The sequence below is a fragment of the Felis catus genome, chromosome D3 (assembly GCF_018350175.1).
Source record: "Felis catus isolate Fca126 chromosome D3, F.catus_Fca126_mat1.0, whole genome shotgun sequence".
Classification (NCBI taxonomy): Eukaryota; Metazoa; Chordata; class Mammalia; order Carnivora; family Felidae; genus Felis; species Felis catus.
In genome coordinates, this window is record NC_058379.1 from 77,103,712 (window position 1) to 77,126,868 (window position 23,157).

General features: G+C 47.6%; 1 protein-coding gene and 1 long non-coding RNA gene across 11 annotated transcripts in view; one reads left to right on the plus strand and one right to left on the minus strand.

Moving 5' to 3' along the window:
- The window catches only part of ALPK2 (alpha kinase 2), a 152,837-nt gene that overhangs the window by 95,177 nt on the left and 34,503 nt on the right, over nucleotides 1-23,157 (minus strand). For 3 of the 10 annotated variants that reach the window (XM_045042413.1, XM_045042422.1, XM_045042424.1), the window contains exons 2-5: nucleotides 12,903-12,983; nucleotides 11,078-11,171; nucleotides 9,261-9,388; nucleotides 5,452-5,569 (exon numbers count right to left, since the gene is read on the minus strand). In XM_045042413.1, coding sequence (XP_044898348.1) covers nucleotides 5,452-5,569; nucleotides 9,261-9,388; nucleotides 11,078-11,171; nucleotides 12,903-12,983 — 421 coding nt within the window. Of the gene's footprint in view, nucleotides 1-5,451; nucleotides 5,570-9,260; nucleotides 9,389-11,077; nucleotides 11,172-12,902; nucleotides 12,984-13,806; nucleotides 14,010-22,670; nucleotides 22,827-23,157 lie in introns of those variants that run through there. The other 7 variants (XM_045042420.1, XM_045042418.1, XM_045042415.1 and 4 more) reach the window with 4 other exon arrangements.
- LOC109493479 lies at nucleotides 18,921-21,461 on the plus strand. The gene is made up of 2 exons (XR_002147744.3): nucleotides 18,921-20,053; nucleotides 20,882-21,461. It is a non-coding gene; the product is annotated as an uncharacterized LOC109493479 (long non-coding RNA).

Below are 23,157 nucleotides of genomic sequence, written 5' to 3' on the forward strand. Positions count from 1 at the left end.
GACCATTCTGCGCGAAGAATCTCACTTAAACCGTTCCCCCGAAATCATTTTATGAAGACACCACAGCACAGAGAAGTTCACGGACTCGCTCGAGGCCACACAGCCAATAAGTCGCGCAGGGCAGGACAACAGCAGAAATGTGGGCCTGGAGGAAGAACCTAGAGAACTGTGTCGTCATTGACAAGCACACGAGGCTGTGGGGATCAGAAATAACAGAAATCCCAGTCCCTGCTGCCCCTACGAGCTGACCTGCCAACGGAGAAGGGAGGCCAGAAGCGAGGCAGCGGGCACTAGCTTCACACAGCCAATATCGACCAGGCGGTGAGCAAAGAGTCCCGTCTTCCCGGAGCTTTGTCCAGTCAGGACACAGACAGAAGCCAAAAGAAAGCATAATGCGCAGGGAAACAACACTGCGTTAGTGCTGACCGCGACCTCAGAGAAGGCCTCTGGGAAAGTTCCTCTGGGGTGGAAACAGCAGGGAGAGAGTGGCATACTCCAGAACAGAGCAGCTGTTTTCAGGAGTCAGGGCTTTGTCCCCGAAGCTCCCGGGCATCTGAGTGCTGTGCTGTCCCCTGCAGGGAAGGGACCAGTGGGCCTGGAGAACCACAGTGGGAGAGGGGCCGAGTCCTCTGTGGTGGGGAGGGCAGCGTTTAGCAACGTAGCAATGTCCGACGTTTAGCAGCATCCTTAACCTCTACTCAGTAGCACCCCTTCCAGCTGTGACAGTCAAAAATATCTCCACACATTGCCAAATGTCCCCTGGGGGTAAAACACAAGTGACCCAGGAAACCTTCATATCGATTTTTCCATCAAAATCTCGAATAGTCGATATCCAGTTTGAGGCATAATTGGAAAAATCTTCCTTGCCTCCTTGCCCCCTTGCCTCCCAGGCCGCCCAGGTGAACTCAGCTGGTATTTTGGGAGCCAGGGCTACGTTATCACAGAAGTCAAGGTCGGCAAATGGCAGCACTTTTTTTTTTTTTTAAGAATGCTCAGATACACCATGTATTAGCTTCCCAGAGCTGTCAAAACATATTACCACAGAGAGGCAGCAAAAGAAAAAAAAAAAAAAAAAAAGAAAGAAAAAAGAAAAACAACAAAAATTTATTGTTTCACAGTTCTGGAGCCTGGAAGTCCAAAATCAAGGTGTGGGCAAGGCCATGCTCCCTCTGAAGGCTCTAAGGAAGATTCTCCTCGCCCCCTCCTAAGCTTCCGGTGGCCGTGGTGGTGGCGGTGGGCAGTCCTCACATTTCCTGGCTCGTGGCCGAATCACTGCAGTCTCTGCCTGTCTTCCCACAGCTATTTCCCCTCTGTCTGTGTCTGTTTTCTCCTTTTTATAAGAACACCAGTCATGGTATTAAACCCCACATTAATCCATGGTGATGTCACCTTAATTCAAATGACTACAGCTAAAGACATCGTATTTCCAAATAAGGTCACATTCTGATGTTCCAGGTGAACATGAATTTGCAGGGGAGGGGTGGGGACGAGGGGGGGACGTTATTAAACCCATACACATCATGAGCAGATTGGCTCACGGTGACTGTACAGTTCTCCTGGCCATCGTCCCCACCACCAGGTCATCTGTAGGGGTGAGCTGAGGAGGGCAGCCCCCCCCCCCCATCCACGCTTTCCTGCCCAGTCCACCCACCCTCCCTCCTGCCTCTCTGGTAATCTGTGCTCTCTCAGCACAGCGGGACGTGATCATGACCATGGAGAGGCCTCTTTGCCGTGGAGAGGAGTGTCTCGCCCTAGGTGTGGGTTCCTGGACAGATTTTTATCTGTTGTTCACCTGTCTTTCTTTGAACCGTGCTCCTGAGAGACCACAATTCCTCTTTTGTATATGCACTCCTTCCAACTTGCTTTCTCTGAGGTAGAAAACATCCATTTGCATTTCCTCCCCACCCCCACGTCTTTTGGAAAAACAAAAAACCCAAAAAAACGTTTTCACGGTACAGCGCCAATCATGCTGTTATTGATGTCTCTGTCCCCTGGAATGCTTTCCCCGCTTTCCATTCCCCTGCCTGCCAAGCACACTTGACCTGTGGTATGTAACGGTCACAACAGCACTGATCAATCTCCTCCAAGTGTTCTCACTTGTCCAAAGTACACGGTGTTACAAGATTAGAGGGGTATGAGAGGAGAACACGGGAGGACCCAGAGGCACTCTTGCCCGGTTGAGGAAAGGGGGAAGATCAGTAGGCCGATTAATTAGCTCCTGGCCACAAAGCAGAAATGCAGATCAGGTTTACCATCCCAGAAAAAAAACAAAAACAAAAACGTGGGAAACACAGCAACAAGAGCTTTTCAGTACCTAAGAGTGCAGATTTAATGACCCAAAGACTAAACTCAGGTAGATGTTTAAAAAGTACTTTCCTTTGGGGAACTATGAGTTAATCTGGTGGCTTCTGGTGACCTCATAATGGCAAGAAAATTTGAGACCAGTATTATAACTAACAACCCACTTTAAATCTTTGAAGGGCATTTGCACAAAATAACATTCATTTTCCTAACCGGCACTTAACATACTGATAGAAGTCAAACTGCTTTGCAGGTGAATGTTTTAGGATGTAAGGAATTTTTCATCTTGGGCAATTACACTGGAATCATCTGGGGTCCAGACTGCGTTAGTCAAAGTTGAAGGCCAAGCATTAGGGGGTTTTAAAAATTCCCTAGGTCATGTTAATGGGCAGCTATGGTCCAGAACTGCTGTAAAAAGTTAGAACGTTCAAAGCTCATTTACTACTAAACACAAAAATGCAACCACATCTGTTAGTGCATGGCCCCACTAAAATTCCTTATACCAGGACCGAATGCTTTTCCCATTTGGTGAGTTACTTTTCCAAATGGCAGAATAGGAGTTTGGAAAGAATACATTCTGTCATCTCAAGTCTTGATTTGTTCCAGCCCCGCTGGACTTCTGCGAAGAGAATGAGGGCTCCCTGCCCCGTCCACGGCTCAAGTTCTCTTCCTAAATTTCTCTTCCCATTTTAACCGGCCCACCTGCCCCGGGGTGTCATCTTGGCCTTCTCATCCCTCCATCCCTTAACTCCCTTACCCTACAAACACAGGTTTTCCCTACATTCCTGGTCCTGTAGAAATAGCAAATAACAAACCACAATTCTTAAATGGCATTCCATAAGTAAAAGAATACTCATTAAGCCTCTCTTCTGGCTAAAAAAGTGGGTATAATATTTTAGCTTAGTGCGAGACTAAAATTAATCAATCAAGAAATACGGATTGAATGTTCAGGGGGACAAAGGCAAGAGTGGAAAACATACAAAGAAGTAGGTAGCATGTAGATACTCAAGGATCTTACCATTTAGAACAGGGATTGGCAAACTATGGCCCACAGACCAAATGTGGCCCCCTACTTGTTCCTGTAATTAAAGTTTTATTGGAACACAGCCATGCCCCTCCCCCCCCCCCCGGCAAAAAAAAACCCCATATTGCCTGTGGCTGCTTTTATACTATGATGGCAGAGCTGAGTATCTGTGAGAGAGACCATCTGGCCTTCAAAACCTACAATATTTACTACCTGGCCCTTTATAGAAAAAGTTTGCCGGGCGCCTGGGTGGCTCAGTCAGTTAAGCATCCAACTTCAGCTTAGGTCATGATCTTGCAGTCTGTGAGTTCAAGCCCCACATTGGGCTCTGTGCTGACAGCTCAGGGCCTGGAGCCTGCTTCAGATTCTGGGTTTCCCTCTCTCTCTGCCCCTTCCCTGCTCACACACTGTCTCTCTCTCCCTCGAAAATAAATAAACATAAAAAATAATTAGAAAAAGTTTGCCAATGCTGATCTAAATTAACAACACATATATGTATGGTATATATACAACATCTCTCCACTCATCCTCTTAACAAATATTTATGGTGCACTGTACCACTCCTTAGGGGATACATTAGTGTGAGACAGAGAAGTCTCCCGCACCTTGGAGGCCCAAATCTACCGAACTGTCAATCCTGAGCAATAAATAAACACCAAAGGGGGGCCTGTGCAAAAGAGAAGAGAATGTCTGAGGCTAGACAGAGCCATGGGTAACTAGAATTACTGTGAACCGTAGAGATGGATTCTAAGTGGAACGGGATGAAGAGGGGGGAGGGGAAGGCCTTGGCAACACTGGAACTGGACTTGAGGTTTGATGAGGGCATACACAACGTTTATGCTGTTCATCTCTACTCCCAGCATTATGCAAAATGGCTGCCACTACAGTTGCTTGATGAATAATGTTTAAAGAATTACATGGTAGGGGCGCCTGGGTGGTTCAGTCGGTTGAGCGGCCGACTTCGGCTCAGGTCACGATCCCACTGTCCGTGAGTTCGAGCCCCGCGTCGGGCTCTGTGCTGACAGCTCGGAGCCTGGAGCCTGTTTCAGATTCTGTGTCTCCCTCTCTCTCTGACCCTCCCCCGTTCATGCTCTGTCTCTCTCTGTCTCAAAAATAAATAAACGTTAAAAACAAATAAAAAAAAAAAGAATTACATGGTAGATGAATAAACGAACATCTTGAATACCAGGTTAGCTATTCTGTAAGACAGCTGAGTCAAGGATTTCCAACGTGATAAAGTGATCTCTGGGAATACTTTGAAACAAAAGAGTGGATACGAAGATAAGAAAGCGAGTGTTTACTGAATACTACACAGCAAGAACTTGAGCATAAAATCATTTAATTCTCTCAGCACTCCTTTTATTTTGCAGATCAACAAATTTAGTTTGGGAGAGGTTAAATAACTGGCTAAGGTCACACAGACAGACAACAGTAGAGTCAGAATTCAAACCCAAGTCTATCAGCACATGCGCAGGCCTCCCAGTCATGTTCATACCACACTCTGCAGACCTTGGACTCCTCACAGTCCCCATGAGGAACACTGTGACCAATTCAGTAACAACTGGGGATCAAGAGCCAAGACTCTCCACCCACCCTCAACCAAAGCAGTTCTCATTTTCTCTGCCTCACACATGGAGCTTCCTGATTTCATCCGAATAGTTCTTGGGGAAACAAAAAAGAATAGAAACCACTATGCTAGACCATACGACTTCCTACAATAAAGCCAGAAGGCATGGTTTTCAGCCTTCTGTCCATCACCAATGGGCTGTGGGTTCATGGCCAGCCACTCCTTCCTTCCATTGCTACGCAAGAGAGATTGAATGACTGCCAAAACCATGTTGTGTTTCTTGACTTTCCAGAGGGAATAAGATTAAATGAAAAGCTCTTTCAGTGAATGAAAATGGCTGGACCACTTCGAATAAAGTTCTAGGTAAAGTTGTAATTCCATCAAAGAAGCCAATTAGAGGAGCTCAGCTGGACGCCTTGCCTGATGCCTGCTCATGGCATCTGATGTTAGGATGCAAAAAAGCAAAGGGGAGTCAATCTTTTGACATTACCCAGTACAACCAGCACATGACCCAATGCAGGGACCTTTGTAAACAGTCCACAGAGGCACGTCTACTTACCGATAGAGATGTAACAGGTGAATATACTGATTCTGGAAGAATTCATAACTGGAAACAATGCCACACTCATCTATGGCTCGACCATTCTTATACCAAGTTACCTCTGGCTTGGGCTGACCTGATAATGACAACAGAAGAATATTCCTATTGCAGTAAGCATTTTTAGAAAAGAAAATCATAAAGCAATGAATAGGAGTGAGTAATAAGCCATAGGGGTGGACATGCTGAACTGTGTCAGTTGGGGAACTGGAAAATCTCTCTCATTGATTCAAATGCATCGTCCGATAAGCACTATTGAGCAAGCTATGTACCTGAGATGATCCTGTGCAGGGGTGTGGATGAGGCCTACAAAATGAAATGCTGTCCCTAACCCTAAGGAGCTATTAAGAAAAATCATCTAGGGGCGCCTGGGCAGCTCAGTCGGTTAAATGTCCAACTCTTCGATTTCAGTTCAGGTCATGATGTCCCGGTTTGTGAGTTCGAGCCCCGAGTCGGGCTCTGTGCTGGCAGCGTGCAACCTGCATGGGATTCCCTCTCTCCCTCTCTATCTGCCCCTCCCCCATTGTCTGTCTGTCTGTCTGTCTCTTTCTCTCTCTCTCTCTCTCAAAATGAATAAACATTTTTTTAAAAAGAAAAATTATCGGGGCGCCTGGGTGGCGCAGTCGGTTGAGCGTCCGACTTCAGCCAGGTCACGTCTCGCGGTCCGTGAGTTCGAGCCCCGCGTCAGGCTCTGGGCTGATGGCTCAGAGCCTGGAGCCTGTTTCCGATTCTGTGTCTCCCTCTCTCTCTGCCCCTCCCCCATTCATGCTCTGTCTCTCTCGGTCCCCCCCAAAAATAAATAAAACGTTGAAAAAAAAATTAAAAAAAAAAAAAGAAAAATTATCTAAAACTTGGATATGAGGAAAAAATGTGGGTAATATCTTCTTTCCGTGTCCTATGGGGACAAAGGTCCATCTAAGAATCACCTAGGGGAATATACATCGTTTAATTTGACGATTACCACTGATTAAAATTCCGAGTTTGGGGCACCTGGGTGGCTCAGTCGGTTAAGCATCTGACTCTCAGTTTCTGCTCAGGTCATGATCTCCCGGTTTTGTGGGTTCGAGCCCCGTGTCAGGCTCTGCACTGACAGGGTGCAGCCTGCTTGGGATTCTCTCTCTCTCTCCCTCTCTCTCTGCCCTTCCCCTGCTCACGCTGTCTCTGCCTCCCTCAAAATAAATAAATAAACTTAAAAAATGGTTAAACTCCCAGATTTAGTGAAGTTACATACAAACTTGTAGATTTTTATCCAACAGAGACGTAAATAATCCCTGCCTGGCAGAAAAGATAACCCCATAAGTCTTGGTTTATCGCCCTACAGGACATTAACCGGTGTTTTACCTAGTCCAACAATCTTATCCTAACATTCCCTTATTAAACTGCCTATAAATACCTAATTCCTCAAATGTTCCTACTTTCTGGTTCCCTCTTTACTCGAAGAATTGAATAAAACCATTGAAATGTTCATTTCCTATTTGCACGGAAGTCACTGTACCTATGGAGAAGTATCCTTAAACGGCGCTCGGAGCTGAGCGTATGCCATGGCACAGAAGAGGGAAGAACAAAGTGGATTAGCACATTCGTGGATTAGTCCCCTCATGAGGCGTGTATGATTTCCGGGCCGGTCCTGTGCATACCTGACTGGTGTCGTCACAGAAACTGCCCTACGCTTTCTCCCTCAGGAGGGCTTCCTCCTGCCCTTGTGATCAGTAACCAGATCTGATGGACTAATCTGGTGAAACCCCCAGGAATTCCATTCACCCCTTGGGATTTTTTACCCCTGTGACCGCGAAGGAAGGTTTCCAGTGTGTCCCAATGAGCTTCCCCCCTAGCCTCTGTAACACTGAAAACGTACCCAAATGTGCCCTGTCTACAGGAGGAAAGCCCAGTATTGGGAAACAAAACAGTGTTCTAGATCCATCCTTCTTGTGTTTCTGTCTGACTTACCACAGGATTTTTGGTGAGCAGCCCCAGACACCACGAAGACAAGAACCCCACGTGTTTCTGGGCCCTGCACCATGGACCCGTCCTGACGGTGCTCAGAGCCCCTGCCTCCCTCCCTGTGTCTTGTCTGATGGGGCGTCTCCCAGCTAGGCTACCTCTGTGCCAGCACCACGAATGTGGGTGATCCTCCTGGCCTCCCCCTTCAGGTAGCGCCCGCCTGACTACTTGGTCCCCGGAACTAGGAGCAGACAGACCTACGTGCAAGGATACACCCTTCTTCCCCAGTGGTTTGGCTGAGTCCCTTCCAGGCAAGTGACTAAAGCACCAAAAATGAGCTTCCCTGAGAAACCACCAAGGAGGTTGGGGGTTACAATTCATTTCTGCCTGTTCTTAGCCTTTTGTCCCCCTCTCAGTCGGCTTTCTCAGATTCCTTCTCAGGAATCCTCTCCTTCCTCCTTTTTTGTATATCCTAGACTCCTTTTTTTTTTTAAAGAAGGTACATAAAGTGTGCATGAGCTGGGCCCGGGACGCTCCTTCGAATCTCTTGGACTCCAATTTTTTCGTTCAGACCGATCAGGGCTGGTTGATGCCCCCAGTTTCTTAGCGGCTGACTGGTTTTTTCCTCTTGTGCAGTATAGATCTGAATAATCAGCCAGAAATGAGACTCACACAGGGAAGTGGTATCTTGTACCTTTGTGGGTGGTTCTCTTTTCTCCCTCCACTTGCTGGAAACCTCGCCCCAAAATCCTACCCTTGTTTTTTTAAGCCTACCTGCAGGTCACACATGGAGAGCCACCTCCAGAAATGTTTCGCCATTGTGCGTGGGGACCGGTAGCCAAGTTTAGGGTCCGTCCAAACACTGGGGCTTCCTGAGGACACGTGGGGGCCACGGCATGGAGGTTCAGTGGTGGACGTGTGTCCGTCCCTCTATTTGAATGGCTATGGACAAATGCCAAGAAGATGGGGGCTTGGCTCTGGCCTCGAAGAGGCTGAACTCACTCACAGGTGGACACCCCAGCACCCAGACCAGAGATGAGATTTTGTTATGACTTCAGCTAAGGAAGCACGGGCATTTCAGAAGCTGGCTCTTTTCCTCTCCCCATCTAGAAAAAGGGATCTCCGGGGAGCAGAGTTTTCTGTGCGCCCTCCGGAAAGACCACTGGTGCCTCTATGTTTTCGAAGGTAGAGACACAGTCCAAGAAAGGAAACAATCCACAAGGTACAAGGTACCACTTCCTGACCCAATTATTTTGCTTCTATTATTTTCGTTTAATAAGAAATCCTTCTTACCACCGGGGGCACCAATTTGGGGTCAGGTCTGGGTTGTTTATTCTCCAGCCCAGGGAGAATCCCAGCCCCCTGCTCCTCCTCCATTGGGCACCCCCTGCCTTGGTTTTTACCTCTTCACTGCTGACCAGCATGCCCGACGAAGGCGGGCAGTGGGAGATGTATGTAGCTGGTTTGGGGGATATCAAGGAAAGAGTGATCAAGAAGGTTCCAATAAATCGACTGAAGGAAAGTTACTCACGACATTCCTATGTACACAGGAAATTAACAATGGATTCTCTGAAAAAATAACCAGGGCGGGAGTCGCCTAACCCAGAACCACAAGGTGAAGTGAAAAAGATCCCTAGGCTATATCCAGGAAGTCACTCAAAGAACTCCTTCGGGGGGGAAAAAAATCATAGAGGATTTAGTTGTTCAACTAGTTACTCAGAACAGACTTCCCAGGCCATTTTCACAAATGATTTTTAATAACGCCTCTGTGAGCCAAAAACCCGGGTCCGCAGGGAGATTTCAGAGGAGAATGAGCCACTGGTGGTTACCAGATATCATGCAGCGAAGCACGGCGTCTGACTTCTCAGGAACTTTCTGGGAAAGCAACGTAGATAGAAAACAAAGGGTGCGCCTCTGGGGCCCTCCTGAGTCTGTCATCCTTACGTGCCTCGTGAATCTGAAAGACACAAATCCCTGACATCAACATTTGTTCTGGGGCTCCTCTGACTGTCCTGGGAGTTTCGTTAGTGGCCCTTAGGGACAGAAGGAGCACGCCCTGGCTCGTCGGAGGCCGGGCACTGGCACTTGGGCTGGTGGGCAGATGGGAAGTCCTCGGGCGGGCTTTCTCACCTGCGGGGCTGCTGGCCCGTGGACCGGATGTCTGGTTGTGGGGTCGGCCCTGTGCATCGTAGCATCAGCACCCCTGGCTTCGACCCACCCACCGGGTGCCACCAGCACCCCTCCCCCGAGTCACGACAATCCAAAGTGTCCGCAGACATTTCCAGTGTCCCTGGGGAGGGCAGCCCCAGTGGAGAACCACTGATCCACCCCGAGAGAGAACTGCTTGAGCCCACAGCCAGTGTCACGTCTCTCTCATCTTTCTTTCTGTCCTCAAAGTCTCTTCATGGGACTCAAAAAGTGCATAGGCACACTCCTCGCCTCCAGAAAAGAGGACTTAGTTAAATGCAAATGAATCTCCGGAGGGGGGGGGTGCGGGGGAAGGTGTTTTGAAACTGGGCAAGCAGTGCTCCTTGGAGCTCCGGAAGAGCGCCCCCAGGAGGGCAGTGAGTTAGCATGTATTTATTCATTGATACAGGCAGGCATTTAACACTTGATTGGTCACCACGTACGCAATCTCATTTCACCTCTTTTACATTGCCTGAGTGGTTATTAACACCTCCTGCATCTTAAGGATGAGAAAGCTGATGCTCAGAGAGATTCAACAACTTGCTCAGGATCACACAGCTCAAGTGGCTGCTGCCCTGGGGCGCCCTTCGTGGCTGTGCAGGCTGATACCGTCCCCGGAGCTGTGCAGTGCACAACCCACACAGATGTGCGGCAGCCTTAAGAACACAGGTCTGTCTGAACCCACAGGGCCCTTTCCACTCTACCCTCCACGTACCGTGCTGGCACCACTCTGTCAAAAGCACTCTTTGGAGAGCCCCATGCTTGGAAATAACATTTCGCTCTATCCAAACAGGAAGCTCCCACTTCCCCTTCGCTTGGTGAGCTGTTCTCACGTGCCACGAAGCTCAGGAGGAGGAAGGCTCCTACCACCATCGGATACATTCAGCACAGACAGGGAGGAGGCACTTAGACCTGCAAATGGTGACTCTGGGGATGCTGGGGGTCCTACAGCAGACGCGAGCTAAGCTCTTGGCGGAAAAGGCTGGATCTAAATGGCCACAACTGTCTCGTAGAAGGGGAAACCCTTCTCCATATGGGTGGAACAGCTTCTTAACCGTTTGGAACCAATTCTCCGATTTGGTAGGACCTGGTTCAAGCTGAAAATGAGTTGCTTGTGCAAAAAAGGATTCAGATATTCGAGATGGAAACAACAGAGCGCCACCCTGAGCGCTGGGAGCCTTCTGGGCATGGGGCCCCCGTGTGGGGCACACATCGTGGAACCTCAAGGCTGCCCCTGCCTGGTAGACGCGGCCCTTGGAACATTCTGCCAGCCCTTCCTTCCCTTTGAGGCCTTTCCTGCAACCCCTGATGTTCCCACAGCATTTCCTTAATCTCAAGGTGTTCTGTCTAGAATAAGTGTAGTTCTTGGAAGCAAAAAAGCATTCCCAAATTGCCCCTATGTGACGCACCCAAGCTTTCTGAATAGCAGGGTAGAAATAATTGATTTAGGAGAACACACCTCCTTCCTTTCCTCACGAGGAGGGCACGGGAAGCAACTCTGCTCTGACCTGAGGGTCCGCTGATGCATGTAACAGGCAGAAAGGGCGGTAAAGCTGAAGAAGAAGTATCTTTGCATCAACAAGGAAGACAACCGCTCGGGTCTGCAACACAGCACAAGGGCTGGGAGAGAAGTCTGAAAAGCCGCGGGGTTATGCGGGGGAGATTGAGCCACAGAGACTGAGAAAGAGACGCTATGATTGTTAATTGGATCCTCTCGACATTTTTGGTGTTTTCTTAGTCTTTATTTTTGAGAGAGAGAGAGACAGAGCATGAGCGGGGGAGGAACAGAGAGAGAGGGAGACACAGAATCCAAAGCAGGCTCTGAGCTATCAGCAAAGGGCCCCACGCGGGACTCGAACTCACAAATCACGAGTTCATGACCTGAGCTCAAGTCGGACGCTCAACCGACTGAGCCACCCAGGCTCCCCAACCCTCTCGACATTCTTTAATAAAGACTTGAATCGCAGGGCACCTGGGCGGCTCAGTCGGTTGAGCGTCCGACTTCAGCTCAGGTGGTGATCTCACGGTTTGTGGGTTCAAGCCCCTCATGGGGCTCCGTGCCGACAGCTCAGAGCTTGGAGCTGTTTTGGATTCTTCGTCTCCCTCTCTCTCTCTCTGCCCCTCTCCCACTTGTTCTCTCTCTCTCTCTCTCTCTCTCTCTCTCTCTCTCTCCCAAAACTAAATAAGCATTTAAAAAAAAAGTCTTGGATTGCATTTCCAGCGCTTTTTGGTTATAGGACGTTTTAAACACAGTTGTGCAATTTGGACCCCATCGGGTCCCTGGTTAACAGGTGTCCCATAAAACTGTCCTAAGTCCCTCTTGGTCTAGATGGTAAGTTAGTCGCACAGAACAGAAAGAAACTTCATCTGCAAGATGGCAAATAGACACAGATTACATGATACGTACATTTAGACGTTACGTGATTGTTCCAACAGGTATAAAAAGGCCAGAGCTGACGTGCATTATTATTTACTTCGAAGTCACAGAAATGCCTAATGGAAAAACTGCTCTCAGCAAGGCTGAAAGAAGTATCAAAAGCAAATAACTCCAGGGGACAACTTCCACGGCAGCCACCTTGCACAAGGATGGCGATGTTTACAGAATTGGCGAGCGCTGCTGAATCCCTGTAGGAAGACATGACTAAGCCAGACGAGGGCACGGTGCTCAGAAAACCAAGGAAATGAATGGCAACTTGCTGTCCTTTCACTGCTGAGGAAATGCTGCCCCTCCCCCCACTCCGCAAACACGCGGAAAGAGGCAGCGTTTCGGTCAATGCCAGTGTATTTGCTCATCCCTTTCAGACGTCTGAGCAGGTGATGGGAGCTAGAGCTTTGGATTTGACTTGAGATAAACAGTTGATGCTTCTCAGGATTATTGAACAATTTTAGGGCTCAACATAGGCATAGGGCAAAAAGAACAGAATCTAAATCCAATTTAAAATGTTTACAGTTATTTCACAACTGGAAATGCAAGTTGTATTTGTGACCTCATCTACTGGTGTTTTTTTTTTTTTTTAAGTTTATTTATTTGTTTTGAGAGAGCGTGTCCACGTTTGCACACATGTGTGAGCAGGAGAGAGGCAGGAAGAATCCCAAGCAGCCTCCGCACTGTCGGCGCAGAGCCCGACGCGGGGCTCGATCTCACAAACGTGAGATCAGGACCTGAGATGAAATCAAGAGTTGGACGCTTAACCGACTAAGCCACCCAGGCCCCCACCCCACCCCACTTATCATTTTTGAGTGGCAACACGGTATCCGGCGTTAAGGGCTCTAGAGTCAGGTACCTGGGTTTACATTCTGGCTGCACTCCTTACTAGCATCGTCAGCAAGTGTGTCCCAGCCTCTCTGTGCCTCAGTTTCCTCATCTGTAAAACGGAGGCAAAACAGTTTTGTATACTTCATAGGTTGTTATAAAGATGAAATGAGTTACTACTGCCTGTAAAGTACTTAGAACAGCACCTGGTACAAAATGTAGTGCTTGCTAATTATTTCAAAAAAAGAAAAAAAATGTGGCTTCAGTGGAACCCCCCTAGCTCAACTGACCGACAGCGAGGCTGATGGCTCTGCAACGCTTTGTTTTCAAACAGCTTTAGTGAACTGTAATTCACACGCCATAGAATCCCCCCACTCACAGTGTGCAATCCAATGGCTTTCAGTGTGTTCAGAGTTGTGCGACCATCGCCACAATCAATGTTAGAACATTCTCATTTCCCCAGAAAGAATCCCATTCTCCTTGGCTTTCAAGTCCTTATCTTCCCATCCCTCCCCACCCCCCCCCCAAACACACACAGAGCCCCAAGCAACCACCACTAATCTACTTTCCGTCCCTGTGGATCTGCCTATCCTGGACATTTCCCAACAAACAGGATCAAATGCTATGTGGTCCCTTGTGGCTGGCTTCTTTCTCTTAGCACACGTTTCCAACACATCCGTGTTGTGGCGTGGGTCGGGATTCAGTCCTCCTTACGTCATTCTGCAGCCCTTCTGAGCAGCTGTCGGGGCAGAAGGAGGACTCCCTGGGCTCTCCACATTCCCAGGACGCTTACTCAGACAATTGGGAGGGTAGCAAGAGAAGGGCTCTGGGGGCTGGAGAATTCTCCTGACCGGGAAGCATCATAGGACTGAGGATCAAATGCAGGCTTTGTCACTTGCCAGGGACGAATCTACACATCTAGCTCTGCCACTTACCTGGTCAAAGTTCTTCATCTGTAAAAGCAGAGAACTATGTAAATGGCATAGGGAGAATGTGCTCCATAACTCGTTTTCAAGGTGGTAATCAGTAGGCTTTAAGGAAAGACGTCACTTGGTTTCCTCGATTTCCTTTTCCGCTGTGGGTTACCACAGTAACTTGTTTTTAAAATTTTTTTTTTCAATGTTTATTTATTTTTGGGACAGAGAGAGACAGAGCATGAACAGGGGAGGGGCAGAGAGAGAGAGGGAGACACAGAATCGGAAACAGGCTCCAGGCTCTGAGCCATCAGCCCAGAGCCCGATGCGGGGCTCGAACTCACAGACCGCGAGATCGTGACCTGGCTGAAGTCGGACGCTTAACCGACTGCGCCACCCAGGCGCCCCACAGTAACTTGTTTTTAAAGCGATATACCAATTAATGTCTAAAAATTTCTCCTGGTAGAACATTCACCTGTGAGAGTAATTTACATGGCCCCTCCCCTTCCCAGGGTTCCTCTGCTACGGACAGAAAGGGAAGAAAGGACAAAACTGCTCCACAAGAATTGGGGTGACACCGGGGACCTTATGTGTCATCTGCGACGCCTCTCCAGGTGACTGCTTCCTGATGGTGAAGTCCCACAGGTCAGTCCCACAACACTGACAACCGTGCTATGTGACCCACAGAGACGGTTCAGCCGCCACGGTGTCCCAGCCAGGGCTGTGCTGACGACAAGGGAGAGGACAGTTAAGTCAGGCCGTGGTTGAGGTTTCATGGCTTCTCTGAAGGTTAGAACACTTGAAGACCGAGTTCTCATTCTCAGCTAGACGTGGGCAACCAATATCGAATTACTGATATTAGCGGGGGGGGGGGGGGGCTGCAGTGGCATTCACAGACACCTTGGGGAGGTAACATGTTAACTGGAAAGAACACAAGATGTGCATGACTTTATTTTGTTTCTCAGCTGTGGTCGCTTCCTTTTTTAAAAGAAATCGGTTTACCTTTAATTCCACAGATTCTAAATGCATTCGTCCCTATTTGCAAAAATACGTATAAAAGCAAAGTCTCCCACTTGCACTGGCCCTCATCTCAGCACTTTCTCAGGAGGAAGTGTTTGCCAGGCTTTCAGGCATCTTTCTGTCCAGGTCTGTGTGTCGTCATCTGAATATACATATAGGGGTGTCAGGGTGGCTCAGTCGGTTGAGCGTCCAACTCTTGATCTTGACTCAGGTCACCAGCTCACGGTTCATGGGGTTGAGCCCCACATCCGGCTTTGTGCTCATGGCATGGAGCCTGCTTGGGATTCTCTCTCTCTCCCTCTCTCTGCCCTCCCTCTCTCAAAATAAATACATAAACTTTAAATAGATCTTTATATCTCTATTATCTTTATATACAAATATATTTTAATAATATATATAACACATATATAAATACATATAATTTCTATCCACGTACGTATATAGTCATCTAAATATATACACAATTTTGTTGCATGCGTGGCATTGAATTGGGTATATTCCCAGCCAGCTGGCTTATCTTAGCGATAAGCTTTGGCAACATTCCAATGTCAGTCCAATCCGTAAAGGGCTGCATCGTTTTTGGCAAACCGCTCAGTGACATCAGTATTGCACAGCGTGGCAATAAGTGTGCTTCATCTGTATGTTCTTGTACTGATGACACATAGCTAGGCTAGAGTGTTTTAGACTTCCAAGTGTGTCCCAAAGAAACTTCACCCTGCTAAATGCTTCCTTGGGCACCTCGGCGGTTGTCGAGACTAAATACCAAGAAATGGAATTGCTGGATAAAAGAACAGTCACATATTACGGTTTTTTTTTTAATTTTTTTCAACGTTTATTTATTTTTGGGACAGAGAGAGACAGAGCATGAACGGGGGAGGGGCAGAGAGAGAGGGAGACACAGAATCGGAAACAGGCTCCAGGCTCTGAGCCATCAGCCCAGAGCCCGACGCGGGGCTCGAACTCACGGACCGCGAGATCGTGACCTGGCTGAAGTCGGACGCTTAACCGACTGCGCCACCCAGGCGCCCCATATTACGTTTTGATAGATACTCCAAAATGGGCAGGGCCCCTCACAGAAGAGTAGAAGGATGTGGCGATGAAGGACCGGGTTCCCGGGTTCAAATCTGAGCCCTGCCGCTTACTAGCTTACTTCTGCTCTAAGTTCTTTCATCCGTAAAACTAAGATGAGAGGAGTCTCTACTTCATTTCGTTGGTAGGAAAATTAAGGGACTACGGATAAAGCTCCTCTAAATGGCACAGTAAGAACCCTACAAGTGTTAGCTGCTATCACTAACATCAGTAAAATTACCGAAATACCTTCCTCTCAAAGTAGAGAACCAGGCAAGAGGTTACGGGAGAGTGCTTTGAGTGTTTAAAGCCCTTGACTGACGCCAAGTTTTATTTTGGCTAATCTGCCCCGTACAGATAGCCGGTGGTGTGGCTGCTGTCCACAGGAAGGCTGTGGCCAAGGGGTCAGGGAGGCGCTCTCAGCCCACACGCAGATAATGGGTGACCGGTGCCTTGGGAGCCAGCAGGAAAGCCAGCTGTCACAGTGAGTTCTCACGGGGGACAGGAGGGATTAGTTCCGATCACCCAGCCTAATCCAATGGCAACTGGGTCCCCGCATTTGCCGTCTGAGTTACTACAGATCTGGGTGCCGCGCCGACTGGCCCGTGGTAGTTAGGGCAGAGTACTCAGCCCAAAGATGCATTCTGGGAATTTGGGGGAGGTGGGTGGGGACGGGGCAAGCCAGGCAGGGAGAAAGACAATGAATATGTTTTGGGTCCCTTCTGTGTGTCAGCCCCCAGGCTGGACACTACAGAGACATTGTCACATTTAATCCTTACAGCAAAGCTACCAGCGCTGGTGTTCTTTCCCATTTCACAGATAATGACCTGGAAGCTTAAGGTAACTTTAAAGCGTTGATGTAACACACTTCATTCCTCACTGCCTGCAAGTGACATGACTGTTGGAACTCAAGCACTGTGTTCTTACTTGGGTGTGATTTTAGGGTTATATGTGAAAAAAAAAACAGGGGCAAAAAATAAGACCGTGAAAAGATGCTCAATATCCTTAGTCATTATGGAAATTCAGATTAAAACCATAATGAGATAGCCTTTCACAGCCACTGGAATGACTATAATAAAACAGGCAGCCAAGTGTGGGCCCGGATATGGAGAAAACCATCAAGCATGGCTGGTGGGAATGTAAAACAGTACGGACACTTTGGAAGACAGTTTGGCAGTTTCTGGAAAAGTTAAACATGAATTTACCAAGAGCCCCAGAAGGTCCATTCCCGGGTGTCTCCCCAGGAGAAATGAAAACACGTATCTGCACAAAGACTTGCACACAAATGTTCTTAACAGGATTATTCATAATAACCTAAAGTTGGAAATAACCTAAATGTCCATTGGAAATAACCTAAATGTGCAACTAGTGCCTACATAGACAATGTGGTGTAGCCATACCGTAGAATACGGTGGAACAATACAAAGGAGCAAGCGTGGATACGTGGTACGATATAGATGAGCCTCAGAAACATTCCAGTGAGAGAAGCCAGACATGTGAGACCACACGTTGTATGGTTCCAGTTATATGAGATGTCCCAAAGAAGCTATAGAGGCCAAAAGTAGGTGGTTGCTGGAGACGGAGGCAGTGGGGAAAATGTGAATCAACCATAAATGTGCACGAGGGATCTTTTTGGGGTGATGAAAACGTTCTAAAACTGATCTATGGCGATCATTGTACAACTTGATACATTTACGAAAAATCACTGAATCGAACACTTAGAAAAGGTGAATTATACAACATGCAATACGTGCCTCCATAAAGTTAATTGTTAATTTTTTTTTCTTCAACATTTATTTATTATTGAGAGACAGAGAGACAGAGAGCGTGAGCAGAGGAGGGGCAGAGAGAGAGGGAGACACAGAATCTGAAGCAGGCTCCAGGCTCTGAGCTGTCAGCACAGAGCCCGACACGGGCTCAAACTCACAAACTGCGAGATCATGACCTGAGCTGAAGTCGGACGCCTAACCGACTGAGCCACCCAGGCGCCCCCATAAAGTTAATTTTTAAAAGAGAGGCATGGAGGAGACAAACATTTCCTAAGCACATACTGTGTTCACTGCAGCATTCGTTACTTGTGACAGCAAGAGATTGGAAGTAACCAAAACGGCCATCAGTAAGAATGTGGTTACAGTTTAGAATGGAATTTTCTCTTTTGAACAGCAGTGGGCATGAAAAATAAACAAGGCAGTTCTGTATGTGTTGATACGAAATAATCTTCAAGATACGTTAAGTAAAATAAATCTAGAAGAGGGCATAGAGTATGCTATCACTTGTATAAGCAACAAGAATATTCTAATATGCTTATTTATACACATAATAATTCTAAAAACACACAAGAAACTGGTAACTGGGTTGCGGCCAGGAGACCCCAGTATCTAAGGAAGTGTGGGTGGGGGCTGTTAAGGACAGTGATTGTCTCTACATAGCCTTTTGGATATTTTAAATTTATATAAGTTACCTAATAAACAAATACAGCTTAACTTTTAAGTGAGTAACCCTTACTCACTTGTTACAGTGTTACTTGTGAGTAACTCTGTGTGCCTGAGAGTGTGCCTGGCACCTATCTATCGTGAACATGGGCTGTGGCTGCTTCTGGTTCTGTTCTCGGGAGTTGCTTGAAGGTTTTTTGTTTGTTTTTTCCTGTTTTTGTTTTTTTAAGGTAGAATAGAGTCTTTCCACTGGTAGTCCTCTCCTCCGCTATTTAAGATCCGTGACAGTTTTGAGGCAGCTGGGTCGCTCAGTTGGTTAAGCATGGAACTCTTGACTTCTGCTCAGGTCATGATCTCACAGCTCATGAGCTCAAGCCCCATGTCAGGCTCTGCACTGTCAGCACTTGGGATTCTCTGTCTCCCTCTCTCTGCCCCGCCCCTGCTCTCTCTCTCTCTCTCTCTCAAAATAAATAAACATTTAGAAATAAATAAGTAAAATAAAATCTGTGACAGTTTCCAATTATTTAAGGAAGGGTGGGGAAAAAAGGGGGGGGGGGTCAAGGTTAAATGAAACATGTGAGAGAGTTGAGTACCTCCCTGATTTTACAGTTGAAAAGTGCCCCTGAAACGGGCAGCTTAAGCGACTTTTCCAAGGTCACCCAGCTTGTTAGTGGCAGAGTCCATGATTCTTGACTCTGATTTTCAGTTTACTATGTTGAAAGGATACATCCCTCTGCTAGGCTCATCCTTGTCCTCCCTCAAGGGAAAGACAGAGAAGAAAGGAAAGATCATGACGCTATCAACATACACAGCACGATAGTGGAGTTAATGAGACTGACTGCCGGGGATTAGCCTTGGATTAACTGGTTAACGTCACTTTGGTTTGAAGTTAAATGCGGTGGGCTGAAGGCTGTGTCCCATCCAGGCATGTGTCATCAGAGTTCTCATTGTGTGCTGAAGAAACTCTCTCTCTGGGCCCTCCTCCTCTTGTCCCTGCTTTCTCCCAGGCCCCCCATGTCCCTCTTTGGAAAGAATGTCTATTTCAAATTCGACCAAGGGCTGTGGAATTTCAGGCAGATAGGGGAGCACTTGGGAAAAGTTATCTTCCCTTCCGTGCCCTCCCTGCCTGGGACAGGGAAAGGGTGCTGGGCTGAGTGCCAGGGTCACCTCGGCCACCATCATCCACCAGCCTTCCCCCAGCCAGTCAGAAGGTCTTAGGAGAAAACTTTGTGGGCTCGCCTCCACTTGCCTTGATTTCTGAAGAATATTTTTTATCATCCATTATCTAATTGTGTTTAGTAACGTGCGCCTTGGAGGGAAGGAGTACCGCCCCCAAATGGTCATTTGCCTTGTCCTCTTAGATGCATTCCCCCACGCCTCTCCCATCACTCAATCCTGGGGATGAGGTGCTCTCGCCCTTCCTGCTTCCTGGGCCCTGACTGGTCCAAAGCCATCAAGCGCTCTTGCTCGGTGATTGGTCTGTTAACCTAAGTCTAAACCAATCAGCACGCAGCTCCCTCTAGAAAGTCGCTCAGGGCTGATCCAATCAGTGCAAAGCTTAGGTCCCTCGCTGTCCTGTAAACAGGAAAAAGAACACCGACCCCAGGGGAGGCTAAGTACCATTTGAGACTGTGGGGAAGGCAGCCTGAGGTTGAAACCAAAGCACAGAGAAGAGCAGAGCGTCCAGAAATGCGGAGAACCGGCACCAAGGTCCTGACCAAACTCTGGACTTTCCAGTTGTGTGAGCAGTAAGTCCCCGCCGTTGCTATTGTTTAAGCGAGTCTGAGTTGATTTTTGATTGTTCCTTCTAGAAAGCCTACCGAGGCATCCATACCTTCCCCTCCCTGGCCCATGGTGCCTGAAATCCCTACCACGGGCCCTCCTTTCCAGATCTCTGTGTCAGACAGGCAGAAGGGAAGGATTTAAGATTAGACGGCTTCACCAAAGAATGCTTCGCCAAGAAAGTTCCGGGGACGCCTAGCATAACCAAATGAATTTCTGAGCTCCGTTCCCTCCTGTCTCTTTCTGCCCTTCATGTTTTGTTTTGCTTTTTGTTGTTGTTTACACAGAAAGACCCCCTTCCATCTGGTCCATACGCTCACCGCCCACCAGATTTCAAACCCCAGCTCAAGTGCTAGCTTGTCCTTGAAGACTGCCCTGAGAGCCTCCGGTGGAAAAAAAGCAGCACCCACCCAAATGATGGGCCACTCAGGTCCGTGTGTCCTGCCCACACTCAGTATCCCCCACAGACACACTCCACCCTGAGATGTCTGCCTGCAAGACAACCCATGGGTTTATCTTTTGTGTTCTCCCCAGCGCTAGCATGTTGTGGCTGGGCCTCCCACACCTCTTGAGAAGTAGGCAAGTTTAGTGATTGAAAAGAACGGTGCAAACAGGTTCTCCTTAGGAGTTACAGGCCAAAGAAATGCCTAAAACAACGGTTTATCAGCATCACCTGTCAGAATGCAAATTGTCAGAAATGCAAATTCTTGGGACCTTCAGCATCAGAAACTCTGGGGGTGGGACCCAGTAGCCTGCGTTTTAACAAGCTCTCTCAATTCTGTTGCACTTTAAAGTTTGAGAACCACTGGACTAGAGGAAGATCTGAAACTACTGACTGAGGAGCGAATGAGCCTGGTGATCCAAGAGCAGGACTGAAGTCCAAGTGAAGATGAAGGTGAATCGTGCATCCCAGATGTGCTGGGAGCGGCCATGGAAGCGATGGCCTTGGAAGGGGTAGAGGGCTATGGATTCAGAAACGAACTCTCCAGAACTGACATCTCCTTCAACCGGTGTCCGTCTGTTCAACCTGATGTCCCTAGTCTCCTGGTCAGTGCCAGGAGGGTGCATTTCGGCTGCAACCTCACTGAGGGCTCTAAACGTTTTTAAATGCCCTCTTCTCTCACGGAAGTTGGGTATTTATTCTTTCCTGTTGCCAACCCTAAGATGTCATGCTTACTTTCTCTCAAGTTTCTTTATATTTCTGAATTTCTAGATTTCCTTTTTGGCGGAATTTAGCCCAGAATAACAGGGTTCCTTGTGAGCCTGTGAGTAACCCAAGCAAAGAATTTATCAAGCCTCTCTGATATGCCCGGGAAAAAGCTGTGGCATAGCTCAGGAAAGACAGGTGCACTAATAAAGATGTTGATAAAATTCTTTGGAACTGTCCCACGAGGCCTGCTTCTGATTCTGGAATGCTCCGTGCCTCTGTGCTTGACTCACCCTCACTTCAGAACAAGGAAGCACCCTGGTCATTATGAACTTTCACCACTGACCACGAAATTCCAGCCATGGCTCCTGAGATGCCTACCCAGCTACTGTCTCTGCTCAGCCCCCCATGGCTAGTCCATTTCAGAATGTTCTCACATCCCCTCACTCCACAATGGCTCTGTCCAAGCAGAAAGGGAATTGATGCAAGGCCCCACTAGAATCTTTGAGGAAAACCAGACTTGCGCCTTTATTTTCATAATTAGCACAGACACCACTTTGTGTGCCTCGATTTACCTCTACGTCCCATTCCTATGGGATATGAAAACTCATATTTAAATATGGTACTGGTATACACTGACAAGTATCAGATGACGTTAATAAATCTCTACCTCTCCTTTCAGATGCTAAATACATCATCAACTATTTTCAGACAAAAGTAGGGGTGCCTGGATGGCTCAGTCTGAGTGTCTGACTTCGGCTCAGGTCATGATCTCGTGGTGTGTGAGTTCGAGCCCTGCGTCTGGCTCTGTGCTGACAGTTCAGAGCCTGGAGCCGGCTTCGGATTCTGTGTCTCCCTCTCTCTCTGCCCCTCCCCCGCTCATTCTCTCTCTCTCTCTCTCTCTCTCTCTCTCTCTCTCTCTCTCTCAAAAATAAAAAAACATTAAAAATTTTTCTAAAAATAATCATTGGACTGATGTCAAAAATATGTAGCTTCCACTACTTTAATAGTTTATATAATGAAAGCATTCAGAAGTTTTAGCGAGAGAGAGAGAGAGACAGAGAGAGAGAGAGAGGGAGGGAGGGGGAGCTTTTTAATTAACAAAGGAGAAGAACTGGCCTTTGGGGAGAAGCGAGGATAGGACAGATACCGTAGGTGTATTTACATGTGATCCCCATCATTCCTGTCAAAGTGGATGTTGGTACCTTCGTCTTACAGATGAGAACCTTGGAGCTCAGACAGGCTGAAAAACTGTGCTAAAGTCAGGATTTGATTGGAAATCTGACTCCTCCGCCCAGATTAGCAGTTTGGCTGCGCCCTTCTAACGCAGGCTGACGTCCATGCTGTAGGTGTGCATGGGGTGCTAAAACATGAATTAGATTGGGGCGGGGGCAGGGGGCAGGTTGCAGCTGACAAAAGCATGAATTCCACCCTACCTAAGAGTCTTCCCCAAATTGCGATTGTTTTGCAGAAACTTCAAGGGGCCAGTGTCAGTCGGCAGCAGACTTGCTTCGGTTTGTTTGAAATCCTGACTTCCAAGATCTGAACGTGGTTATTGATCATCAGTGCTTGTTGATACAGGGTTTGTCAACCTGTTGATTCAGAAGGTCACTCACAACATCCTGGATTTGGGCTCCAAAGCCTCACAGCAGTGAAGCTCATGCAATTTACCCTTAGCTAGGATGCTATTTAAAAAAAAAAACAAAAACCTCTCTTACCATTCCTGGTTAGTTAAGCTTCAAAAATGAAGGATACCTTCACTTAAGGAAAAGGTTGGGGCAGGGAAATAGCAGAGCAGAAGCAGCACTAAATGCTGTTCTTGCTTTTATCTATTTTTAAATGAGTGCCAGATGTCTGTAACTGACACCCTTAATCAGTGGTTTTAAAGTTTAGATGTGTTCACCAAAATGTAACGTAACAGTG